The sequence below is a fragment of the Nelusetta ayraudi genome, unplaced genomic scaffold (assembly GCF_046127955.1).
Source record: "Nelusetta ayraudi isolate G7.1 ecotype Tasmania unplaced genomic scaffold, CSIRO-AGI_Nayr_v1 ptg000061l, whole genome shotgun sequence".
Taxonomy (NCBI): Eukaryota; Metazoa; Chordata; class Actinopteri; order Tetraodontiformes; family Monacanthidae; genus Nelusetta; species Nelusetta ayraudi.
Window position 1 is genome coordinate 1137501 of NW_027466111.1, and position 12500 is coordinate 1150000.

At 54.9% G+C, this 12500-nt stretch overlaps 1 protein-coding gene across 9 annotated transcripts in view; it reads left to right on the forward strand.

Moving 5' to 3' along the window:
* The window catches only part of tanc2b (tetratricopeptide repeat, ankyrin repeat and coiled-coil containing 2b), a 66144-nt gene that overhangs the window by 42655 nt on the left and 10989 nt on the right, over positions 1–12500 (forward strand). For 7 of the 9 annotated variants that reach the window (XM_076040528.1, XM_076040527.1, XM_076040526.1 and 4 more), the window contains 13 exons: positions 2771–2809; positions 3630–3911; positions 5156–5265; positions 6140–6371; positions 6555–6724; positions 6824–7102; positions 7192–7359; positions 7998–8158; positions 8561–8669; positions 8767–8889; positions 8989–9225; positions 10098–10298; positions 10986–11079. In XM_076040528.1, coding sequence (XP_075896643.1) covers positions 2771–2809; positions 3630–3911; positions 5156–5265; positions 6140–6371; positions 6555–6724; positions 6824–7102; positions 7192–7359; positions 7998–8158; positions 8561–8669; positions 8767–8889; positions 8989–9225; positions 10098–10298; positions 10986–11079 — 2205 coding nt within the window. The remainder of the gene's footprint in view (positions 1–2770; positions 2810–3629; positions 3912–5155; positions 5266–6139; positions 6372–6554; positions 6725–6823; positions 7103–7191; positions 7360–7997; positions 8159–8560; positions 8670–8766; positions 8890–8988; positions 9226–10097; positions 10299–10985; positions 11080–12500) is intronic. The other 2 variants (XM_076040530.1, XM_076040531.1) reach the window with 1 other exon arrangement.

Consider the following 12500-nt stretch of genomic DNA (forward strand, 5'->3'; position numbering starts at 1 on the left):
TGATGTAAGAACCTGTTGGTGTTGCAGCAACTGCAGGTGGGGGGGGGGGGCACCAACTCCCACTGCAGCTCTGAGGAAGCACTCAGACCTTCACAACTCCACAGCTTCTCCTCCTCCTCCAGGCTGCTCCGCCGCTGTGAGTCATCTAACCTGCTGAATAATGAAACAGGTGCAGGAGGAGGAGGAGGGGGAGGAGGTGGAGGAGGAGGAGGAGGGGGAGGAGTGATACCACGCTCAACACCACCCGAGGGGGAGCTGTGGGCCGGATTATCCTGTATCATCCCTCCCTCCGTTCTTCTCCTCCTCCTCTGCTCCTCTCCTGTGTGCACTTCCTGGAAACGGCTCCCACACTTCCTGTTGGAAGATCAGTGGCTGTCTTTCCCAAACCCCTGGAATCCTCGAAGTGACCCAGATCCTTCAGGGGTACTGCTGAGTACTGCTTCTTGGTTACTAGATCCTGGACACTGGTTCCTTGGTGCTAGTTCCTGGTTACTGCTTCTTGGTTACTAGATCCGGGACAGTGGTTCCTTGGTGCTAGTTCCTGGTTACTGCTTCTTGGTTACTAGATCCGGGACAGTGGTTCCTGGACACTGGTTCCTTGGTGCTAGTTCCCGGGTGCTGGTTCCTGGTTACTGCTTCTTGGTTACTAGATCCGGGACAGTGGTTCCTTGACAGTGGTTCCCTGGTGCTGGTTCCCGGGTGCTGGTTCCTGGTTACTAGTTCCTAGACACTGGTTCCTCAGTGCTGGTTCCTGGTTACTGCTTCTTGGTAATAGATCCGGGACAGTGGTTCCTTGACAGTGGTTCCCTGGTGCTAGTTCCCGGGTGCTGGTTCTTGGTTACTAGATCCGGGACAGTGGTTCCTGGACAGTGGTTCCCTGGTGCTGGTTCCCGGGTGCTGGTTCCTCGGTGCTGGTTCCTGGTTACTGCTTCTTGGTTACTAGATCCGGGACAGTGGTTCCTGGACAGTGGTTCCCTGGTGCTGGTTCCCGGGTACTGGTTCTTGGTTACTAGATCCTGGCCAGTGGTTCCCTGGTGCTGGTTCCCGGGTGCTGGTTCTTAGTTACTAGATCCTGGACGCTGGTACCCGGGTACTGGTCTGCAGCACTGCGTCAGTCCGGGCCACCTCACAGCCTGTGGCAGTATGCGAGCGGCAGAGCGACGCCTCTGAAGATCCTCTCTGAGTGCGGGGATGAAAACGCTGCGTTGTTCCGCTGAGCTGCGGCTAAAAGGCAGCGCCGGCCGCGTCACTCCCACTTCCAGGTGTGTGTTTGTACTCTGCCGGTTGCATAAGGCCCAAGGTTCGCAGCGTGGCTCCTCCTCCCTCGCCAGTTATAATTAGCCCTCCTGGAAAAAGAGTGGGAGACGTCGTGCATGCAGCAGCACTCTGAGATCTGGCTGGGGTGAAAGAAGTCCTGCAGGGCAGCGGCTGCTCCCTGCCTCTGCTGCCCTGCAGGACTCTAGCGCCGCCCTGCAGGACTCTAGCCTGCAGGACTCTAGCACCGCCCTGCAGGACTCTAGCGCCACCCTTCAGGACTCTAAGGCCACCCTGCAGGACTCTAAGGCCACCCTGCAGGACTCTAGCGCCACCCTGCAGGACTCTAGCGCCACCCTGCAGGACTCTAAGGCCACCCTGCAGGACTCTAGCACCGCCCTGCAGGACTCTAAGGCCACCCTGCAGGACTCTAGCGCCGCCCTGCAGGACTCTAGCGCCACCCTGCAGGACTCTAAGGCCACCCTGCAGGACTCTAGCACCGCCCTGCAGGACTCTAAGGCCACCCTGCAGGACTCTAGCGCCGCCCTGCAGGACTCTAGCACCACCCTGCAGGACTCTAGCGCCGCCCTGCAGGACTCTAGCGCCACCCTGCAGGACTCTAGCGCCACCCTGCAGGACTCTAAGGCCACCCTGCAGGACTCTAGCGCCGCCCTGCAGGACTCTAAGGCCACCCTGCAGGACTCTAGCGCCGCCCTGCAGGACTCTAGCCTGCAGGACTCTAGCGCCGCCCTGCAGGACTCTAAGGCCACCCTGCAGGACTCTAGCACCGCCCTGCAGGACTCTAGCGCCGCCCTGCAGGACTCTAAGGCCACCCTGCAGGACTCTAAGGCCACCCTGCAGGACTCTAGCACCGCCCTGCAGGACTCTAGCGCCGCCCTGCAGGACTCTAAGGCCACCCTGCAGGACTCTAGCGCCGCCCTGCAGGACTCTAGCGCCGCCCTGCAGGACTCTAAGGCCACCCTGCAGGACTCTAGCGCCGCCGTGCAGGACTCTAGCGCCACCCTGCAGGACTCTAGCGCCGCCCTGCAGGCTTCCAGGAGCTCCTGCAGGTCCTCGGCACCGCCTCTCTCGGGCTGCTGCACTTCCTGTATCTCGTCCTGGTGCTGTCAGCTGTTGTGTCTGTCGGTCGACCGGAAGGGAGCGCTGTGATGTGGTTTGCCAGTGGTGGCGCTGTTGTCAGCCGGAGACAATTCAACTCATTGTAGCTTGACAGTGGTAGAAGCAAATAAAAACACAACCAGGAATTCAGCGTTTTGTCTGCATCCTCCCCCATCCACCCGACACACACACACACACACACACACACACTGACGCTGCAGCAGTGTGTCAGTGTGCTGGAGGAGCAGCAGGTGCAGCTGATGCTCCTCCAGCTCCACTGACGCTGCTCTCTGTGCTTCGCTGTTCCTTCTCACATTCTTCTCTCTCTCTCTCTCTCCTCTCTGTCTCTCTCTCTCTTTCTCTCACCCGTCTGCCTGCCGCTCGCTGTCCGTCTCAGCTTCTGCTAATAACAACCATGCCTGGCAGTCCCAGTCACGTGAGTTCCTTCACACTTCTTCTGGGGCTTCGGCTCTGAACTCTCAGGCCGAGGGCAGGTTTTCAAACTCTCGGCTGGGGCGAGTGACCGCGTTACTCACCTCTGCGTGGAGGACAGAGAGGACATAGGGGACGCCCCCTAGTGGACACACAGGCAGACAAACAGTCATGCAGAAAGACAGGCAGACTGACAGACAGTCATACAGACAGAGAGTGAGACATTAAGGCAGTCAGTCACTCAGTCAGTGGGACAGACAGTCAGTCAGACAGACAGACAGACAGACAGACAGACAGTCAGTCAGTCAGTCAGTCAGTCGGTCAGTGGGACAGACAGACAGACAGACAGAGAGTGAGACATTAAGGCAGTCAGTCACTCAGTCAGTGGGACAGACAGTCAGTCAGACAGACAGACAGACAGACAGACAGTCAGTCAGTCAGTCAGTCAGTCAGTCAGTGGGACAGACAGACAGACAGACAGACAGACAGACAGACAGTCAGTCACTCAGTCAGTCAGACAGACAGTCAGTCAGTCAGTCAGACAGACAGACAGACAGGCAGTCAGACAGTCAGTGTTGTGCCAGACTTTACAACCTGCTGCTTTCAGCTTTCTGTTGACAGTGCAGCTCTGATGTGACTCCCAGTGTCTGCTAGCAAGCCACTCTAACCAGTATGTGATGCTAACCAGTGCTCCCAGTCTCAGGCTCTAACCAGTATGTGATGCTAACCAGTGCTCCCAGTCTCAGACTCTAACCAGTATGTGATGCTAACCAGTGCTCCCAGTCTCAGGCTCTAACCAGTTTGACCTTGTCCGACCCCTGCAGTGCGCTTCGCCCCCTACCGGCCCCAGGACATCACCCTCAAGCCGCTGCTCTTCGAGGTGCCCAGCATCACCATGGACTCGGTCTTCACCGGCCGCGAGTGGCTCTTCCAGGAGATCGACGCCCACCTCAACCGCCCCGACGGCGGCGCCACCTGCGGCGTGGCCGTGGTGGGCAACATCGGCTTCGGCAAGACCGCCATCGTCTCCCGCCTGGTGGCGCTCAGCTGCCATGGAACCCGCATGAGACAGATCGCCTCCGACAGCCCACAGGCCTCACCCAAACGTAGGCTCCGCCTCCTCCAGCACTGATCCACTCTATCACTCAATCGCTCAATCACTAGGTCCCTCCCTAACTCTCTGACTCACCGACTCACTGATGTACTGACTCACCAACCCATCAACTCACTGACTCACTGACTCACCAAGTCACAGACTCACTCACTCACTCACTCACCAAGTCACAGACTCACAGACTCACAGACTCACAGACTCACTCACTCACTCACTCACTCACCAATTCACAGACTCACTCACTCACTCACTCACCAAGTCACTCACTCACCAAGTCACAGACTCACAGACTCACAGACTCACTCACTCACTCACTCACTCACTCACTCACTCACTCACTCACCAATTCACAGACTCACTCACTCACTCACTCACCAAGTCACTCACTCACCAATTCACAGACTCACTCACTCACTCACTCACTCACTCACTCACTCACCAAGTCACAGACTCACTCACTCACTCACTCACTCACTCACCAAGTCACAGACTCACAGACTCACAGACTCACTCACTCACTCACTCACTCACTCACTCACTCACTCACTCACTCACTCACTCACTCACCAATTCACAGACTCACTCACTCACTCACTCACCAAGTCACTCACTCACCAATTCACAGACTCACTCACTCACTCACTCACTCACTGACTCACTCACCAAGTCACAGACTCACTGACTCAGCTACTCGCCGACTCACAGACTCACTGACTCACTCACTCAGACTCTCTACCCTCAGCATGGCAGTAGACTGATGAACACTTGCAGTTGGTTTTCTCCACTAGAACCTAGTGACCAGGAGGGTCAAAGGTCAGATCTTGGTTGTGTGTGAGGGGTGTGGCTCAGTCAGCCCATGTGACCTGGATGTGATTTAAGGGGATGGTGATGGATGCCAGTCGGTGTACACAGACCAGGGTCTCGCTCCTAGTTAGCTGCCGTGTTTCTAAGGAAGCCTGGTGTGGACAATCCAGCTGCCTGACAGCAGAGCGTTTGGTATTTAGACTGAACACTAGGGGGCGTCCTCAAGTAAACCATCCAAGAAGAGCCTTAATGTAGAAGGCTTCAGTTGAGCTCACTGGACTGGGCTCTGGTTTTCACAGAAGCCAAGCCCAGTCCAGTGAGCTTCTGGCTGCCGGGAGGGTAGCAGGACCTCCTGGGATGCAGGTGTTGATCTCCAGCAGCTGCTGTGGTGGCTCAGCCTGATGTTGTCCTCCTGTGTTCTCCTGCGTCCAGATGGAGAAGGTCTCCCGCTCACGCAGCCTCAGCCCAGCCACGGCAGCTGCCCCGGCACCCCCGAGATGAGGAGGCGCCAGGAGGAGGTGATGAGGCGGCTGGCCTCCCAGGTACCTCCTGCTGCACCACAGCTCCTTCACTCAGACACTGCTGGGAGAGAGAAGGTTCCTCCTCCAGGTTCTGGCTGTGTTCAAACTGAATGATCAAGACTCAAGTCCAGCAGCTGATGGCCCTTCTCCTCCTCGACCACCTCCTCCTCCACCTCCTGATCCTTCTCCTCCTCTACCACCTCCACCTCCTGATCCTTCTCCGCTTCCACCTCCTCCTCCTCCCCCTTTCTCCTCTTCTACCACCACCTCCACCCCCAACTTCTACTCCTCCACTTCCATCTTCACCTTCTCCATCTCCTTCTCTCCCACCTCCTCCTCCACCACCTCTCCCTTTCCCCTGTTCCACTACCTCCACCTCCCTTTTCCTCCTCCTTCTCCTCCTTCAGCTCCACCACTCCCTTCCCCCTGCTCCTGCTCCTCCTCCTCCTTCACCTCTCCTCCTGCTGGAGATCAGCAGGAGGAGATAGCGCCTCCTGTTGTTGGGCCTCGCCGTGAAATTTGTGGCTTTATGAATTGAAAAAAGTTGCAGATAATTCTCAACCGTTTAATTTCCCAATGAGTTCCGACGTAGGTGGCGCCACTGCTGCGGCTGCGGCTGCTTCGGCTGCTTCGGCTGCTGCGGCTGCTTCGGCTGCTTTGTGGCCGCAGCAGCAGCAGCAGCCACAAAGCTGGTATCACTCTGTATTATTCATGTGTGAAACCATAAACAGGATCTCTCCTGATGGTGCAACCATCCACCCTCCTACATGACTCGCAGCTCAGCAGATGCTGAGAAAGTAGGCGGAGCTCACAGTGCAGACCCCCCCCACCCCCCCACTAAACTCCACTAAAGGCTGGAAGCGGCTCACCTCCCACGTGTGTCTGTCGCCCCCAGGTGGTGGCCTACCACTACTGCCAGGCTGACAACGCCTACACCTGCCTCGTGCCGGAGTTTGTGCACAACGTGGCGGCGCTGCTGTGCCGCTCGCCGCACCTGGCCGCCTACAGGGAGCAGCTGCTGCGGGAGCCGCACCTGCAGAGCGTCCTGAGCCTGCGCTCCTGCGTCCAGGACCCTCTGGCCTCCTTCAGGAGGGGGGTCCTGGAGCCCCTGGACACTCTCTACAAAGGTGGGAGCAGTGCTGCCAGCTATGTATATATATATATATATATATATATATATATATATATACACACTGCAGTTATATATACACACAGTATATATATATGTACATATATCTGAAAGTGCTGTGACTTGACAACGGTTGCGTCTCCTCTGGCTGCTGTCAGTGACTGAAGTGTTCTGTCCTCAGAGAGGAAGATCAACCCCGACGAGGACCTCATCGTCCTCATCGACGGCCTGAACGAGGCCGAGTTCCACAAGCCCGACTACGGCGACACCATTGTGTCCTTCCTCACCAAGACCATCAGCAGGTTCCCCCCGTGGCTCAAGCTGGTGGTGACGGTCAGAACCACCTTGCAGGTGAGGCAAGAGAGCAGGCTCCGCCCAGGCCCGACCCGCCGCCGCTCCTCCACCTCCTCCCCCACCTCCTCTCATCTTCTCCTCCCTCCCACTGTGCAGGACATCACCAGCGACCTGCCCTTTCACCGTATATCCCTGGACGCCCTGGAGGAGAACGACGCCATCGACCAGGACCTGCAGGGCTACATCCTGCACCGCATCCACAGCAGCCCCGAGATCCAGAACAACATCTCGCTCAACGGCAAGATGGACAACACCACCTTCGGCAAGCTGAGCGCCCACCTGAAGGCCCTGAGCCAGGGCTCCTACCTGTACCTCAAACTGACCTTTGACCTCATCGAGAAGGGCTACCTGGTGCTGAAGAGCTCCAGCTACAAGGTGATAACGGTGTGCTGTCAGCGCGTCGCCTCTCTGGGACCTGGGCCAATAGAAACCCTCACCAGTGTGTGCCGTGTCCCTGTGGTCAGGTGGTTCCCGTCAACCTGGCCGAGGTCTACCTGCTGCAGTGCAACATGCGCTTCCCCACGCAGTCGTCCTTCGAGCGGGCGCTGCCGCTGCTCAACGTGGCCTTAGCATCGCTGCACCCGCTGACCGACGAGCAGATCTACCAGGCCATCAACGCCGGCTCGCTGCAGGTAGCGTCCGCATTACACCTGGAGCGCTAACCGTTAGCGCCCTCTGGCTGTGTGGCAGAAGCTGCGGAACGTCACCCCCTACTCATGCAGTGTTGGGTAGGCGGGACTTGGGTGTTTCTGTGTCAGTGAGATCCAGATCAAGATCCAGATCAAGATCCAGATCAAGATTACTTTATTGTGTCCCGGGGGGAAGTTTTCCTTGGACAAACAAACAGGCTGCTTCGTAACACAAAACACACAACAAGACAAAACAGAACAGAATGGCAGTGCAGTCATAAACAAATGACATTTAAAAATGTAGGTTACAGATTTGAAGAAGCTTGACACTGTCTGGTCCGGGCTTGTCTAGTGTGATGGTATAGTCTAGTCAAGTCAGTCTAGTTTGATGGTCTCGTCAAATCTAGTCAAGTCTAGTTTAGTCTCTTCTAGTCTACTATACTTTAGTCTAGTTTGATGGTATAGTCTAGTCTAGTCTACTATACTATACTCTAGTCAAGTCTAGTTTTATGGTCAAGTCTAGTTTAGTCTATTCTTGTCTATTATATTTTAGTCTAGTTTAATCGTATTGTCTAGTCTAGTCTAGTTTGATGGTCTCCTCTAGTCTTCTCTAGTGATGTGGCTGCTGTGTGTGCTCACAGGGCACCTTAGACTGGGAGGACTTCCAGCAGCGGGTGGACAACCTGTCCGTCTTCCTGGTGAAGAGGAGGGACGGGACCAGGATGTTTGTCCACCCCTCCTTCAGGGAGTGGCTCATCTGGAGGGAAGAAGGAGAAAAGACCAAGTTCCTGTGTGACCCCAGGTAAGTGGGACCAGCACCGCAGGAGCTCCTGGTGCTGGTCCAGAGGCTGCAGTTCATGATTTGCTGAGGTTGTTTTCTTCACAGTATCTTCTACCGTTGACACGTGAGAAGCTCCTCAAAACTAAAGTCTTCATCTCCAAAATGAAATTTATTGAATTTCTCACATTTCTTTGAAGTATAAATTCTAAGGTTGTGGAACTCTGTGTGGGAACTCTTGTATCCACTAGTGGGAGTTCTGTTTTCAGTGTCTGACAGTTTGACTGTGAAGGGCTCAGTTCTCCATCACGCTGCTGAAGGTCCTGCTGAAGCTCCTGCTGAAGCTCCTGCTGAAGCTCCTGCTGAAGCTCCTGCTGGACCATCAGCGGGTGTCAGCTGACTCTCTCTGATTGTTGCCCCCTGCAGGAGCGGCCACACGCTGCTGGCCTTCTGGTTCTCGCGGCTGGAGAACAAGTTGAACCGGCAGCAGACCATCGAGCTGGGCCACCACATCCTCAAGGCTCACATCTTCAAGGTCAGAGGTCACGTCCGCTCGTGGCTCCGCTCATCCAGCAGCATTCACACTCCTCCCCCTCTCTCACTCTCTCTCTCTCTCTCACTCTCTCTCCCAGGGTCTGAGTAAGAAGGTGGGCGTGTCCTCGTCCATCTTGCAGGGTCTTTGGGTGTCGTACAGCACGGACGGCCTGTCGGCGGCGCTGTCCTCGCTGAGGAACCTCTACACACCCAACATCAAGGTAGCAGCAGGACCCTCCCCTAGTTTGACCTCCTGACCTTCACATTCTTGCCATGAAACCCTGCCTCCTGTGTGTGTGTGTGTGTGTGTGTGTGTCCAGGTGAGCCGGCTGCTCATGCTGGGCGGAGCCAACGTCAACTACCGCACAGAGGTGCTCAACAACGCCCCCGTGCTGTGCGTCCACTCACACCTGGGCTACATGGACACGGTGGCTCTGCTGCTGGAGTTCGGCGCCAGCGTGGACGCTGCGTCGGGCAGCGGCCTCACGCCACTGGGGTACGCCGCCGCTGGCGGTCACATGACCGTGGTAACGGCACTGTGCCGGCGCAGAGCCAAGGTGGGTTTGGGTGTGTGTGTGTGTGTGTGTGTGTGTGTGTGTGTGTGTGTGTGTGTGCATGTGCAGGCTCTTGGTTCTTTGTCTTCAGCAGATCCCCTGCTCTCCTCTTCCTGTCCTCCACTGTCCTGGCCTCTGATTGGCCCACGGCTGCCTCCCATCTGACTTCCACTTCCTGCTCTTCTCATTGGCTGTTGTGCGTTAGGCTTTTATTTTATGACCTGTCTACTGATTTTATATTGCAGTCTAGTTTAAGTTGATGGTCTAGTCTAATTCACTGAAGTCTAGTTTGATGGTTAAGTCTAGTTTAGTATCTTCTAGTCTACGACACTTTAATTTAGTCTTGTCTAGTTTAATGGTCTAGTCTGATTTGGTCTAGTTTGATGGTCTAGTCTAGTAGTCCAGTCTAATCTAATCTAGTCTAGCCTATTATGTTGCTATGGTCTGGTCTAGTCAAGTGAAGTCTAGTTTGATGGTCAAGTCTAGTCTAGTCTTTTCTAGTCTACTATACTTTAGTCTAATCTAGTCTAGTCTAGTTTGATGGTCTAATCTAGTCTACTTTACTGTAGTCTTGTCAAGTCAAGTCTAGTCTGATGGTCTAGCTTAGTCTTTTCTTTGCCCCTGCCTCTGCTCTTTTCATTGGCTGTTGTTCGTTAGGCTTTTATTTATGACCTACGGTTGTAGTACTAATTGTACAGATGCACAGGTTTGCGGTTCAGATGCGGGTGTGTACCCGGGTCGGGTTGGGTCGCGTCAGATCTAGAAAATTGGATCCGTGGAGGACTCATAGGTCACGTATGCCTATCAATGCCTGTGGTCAGCCTGACTGCCAGGACAGGTGTCTGTCTTCCTGACCAGAGCTGTCCCACCCACAGGTGGACCACCTGGACAGGAACGGCCAGTGCCCCCTGGTCCACGCCGCCCTGAGGGGCCACATGGAGGTGGTCAAGTTCCTCATCCAGTGCGACTGGAGCCAGCAGCCGTCGCCCCAGAGCCAGCAGCAGGCTGCCAGGGTCAGCAAGAGCCAGGCGGTGCAGCAGGCCCTGGTGGCCGCCGCCAGTATGGGCCACACAGAGGTGAGCACTCAAGTCTGAGGAGGCCTGGAGGAGCTTCAGGGTTCCAGCCCTCCAAGTAGAGACCAACAGTCACAGCAGGTCCAGTAGGCACGATGCTGCTGCTGTTAATAGTGTGGAGGGTCACATCTCAATCAATCAATCAATCAATCAATCAATCAACAGAAGAAAACCAACTGGACCCTCAACTGTGATGTGATCTCTCACACGTGTTGTGAGTCTACCTCTAAAGATCTGAGAGGTGATTATACCTCCACGGCAGTAGGTGGCGCACTTGCTATTCTCTGCTGCTGCTCTACAAGCTGATACAACTCAACACATTCAGGTCACAGTTGGAACAAAAGTCTTTCACCCACTCATCAATGTTCCTCATCAAATTCAAAGTTAACTCTTCTTTTCCCATAATTGTTCCACCACTATGTTTGTTTTCATGAAGCTCCAGAACTTCATGCTTCTTTGTAGGATTTGGTGGACTGAAGATTGCACACGTTTAACAGTGGTTCAGATCAGAGCAGCAGGATCCTGGCTGATCATTTACAATCCCAGCAGTGTCTCCAGCAGCTGATTGGCTGACTGAAGTCAGTTGGTGGTGCATGTGGTCACTGACGATGACCAGGTGCTCCAGCAGGTGACTGAGGAGGATCATGGAGGAGCTCCAGTCACCTGCTTCCACCTGTGCTCTGCCTGCAGATGGTCTCCTTCCTGCTGGACCTGCCGGAGAAGGATGAGGAGGAGGTGGAGCGCGCTCAGATCGACAGTTTCGACTCGCTGTGGGGAGAGACAGGTAGGAGACACCTGTGGCCACCTGGCTGCTTCTCCTCAGGACCCCAGGTCTTCTTCTCCCCCACCAGTTCTCCCTGGTCTCTGTGGCGCCCTCTGCTGAGATGCACCATGAACACCGAGTCACCTAGCGTGCTAGCGTGCTAGCGCGCTAGCGCCAGGCGCCAAGTGTTGATGCTGCTGGTGCCGTAGAGGAAGTCAGAGCGTGTGCAGTTCTACTCCAGGCCAGCTGGGGGCGCTGTGTCAGTAGTGTGGAGAGGGGGGAGGGGGGGTCCGTGCACTAAAGCACTGTTCTAAGAATGACCCCGCTGTGATGTCACAAAGGGTTTCAGTGACCACACTCCCCCGCCAGATGCTGGCTCTGCCCAACAAAGCGTCACTTTCAGCAGCAGGAGGCTGTAAACACAGGGCTAAATGTGAAGCTGCTCCACTGGAGACCAACAACCTTTCGCTCAAAGGTTATCTTTGTATTTTTGTCATTTCAATTCTTTCTCTCTTTTATTTCACACCAAATACCACTGCATTGATTTCTCCCCCTGACGCCACCTGTCTGCAGCCACGGTGAAGGTCACGGCAGCCGCTCCTCTCTGAGCCAATCAGGGAGGAGCTCAGTCTTCTGCATGTAATGGCTGACTATCACTGCGACTGAACGCCATCGTAATTTAGCCTTGGATGTAATTCCTGAATCACATTGTGAGTGCTTGTGCGCTGAGGAAAGAGGTGTCACGTGACATGTGTCATGTGACATGTGTCACGTGACATGTGTCATGTGACTGCAGATGATAGAAAGTGTTGCCTCCTTCCTCTTGTTTCCTCTTCACGCTTTCTGAAAAAGTGTCAGTCACACTGGTGTCTAGTCACACTGTTGTCAGTCACACTGGTGTCTAGTCACACTGGTGTCAGTCACACTGGTGTCTAGTCACACTGGTGTCAGTCACACTGTTGTCAGTCACACTGGTGTCAGTCACACTGTTGTCAGTCACACTGGTGTCTAGTCACACTGGTGTCAGTCACACTGGTGTCTAGTCACACTAGTGTCAGTCACACTGGTGTCAGTCACACTGTTGTCAGTCACACTGGTGTCTAGTCACACTAGTGTCAGTCACACTGTTGTCTAGTCACACTAGTGTCAGTCACACTAGTGTCAGTCACACTGGTGTCTAGTCACACTGTTGTCAGTCACACTGGTGTCAGTCACACTGTTGTCAGTCACACTGGTGTCTAGTCACACTAGTGTCAGTCACACTGGTGTCAGTCACACTGTTGTCAGTCACACTGGTGTCTAGTCACACTAGTGTCAGTCACACTGTTGTCAGTCACACTGGTGTCTAGTCACACTAGTGTCAGTCACACTGTTGTCAGTCACACTGGTGTCAGTCACACTGTTGTCAGTCACACTGGTGTCAGTCACACTGGTGTCTAGTC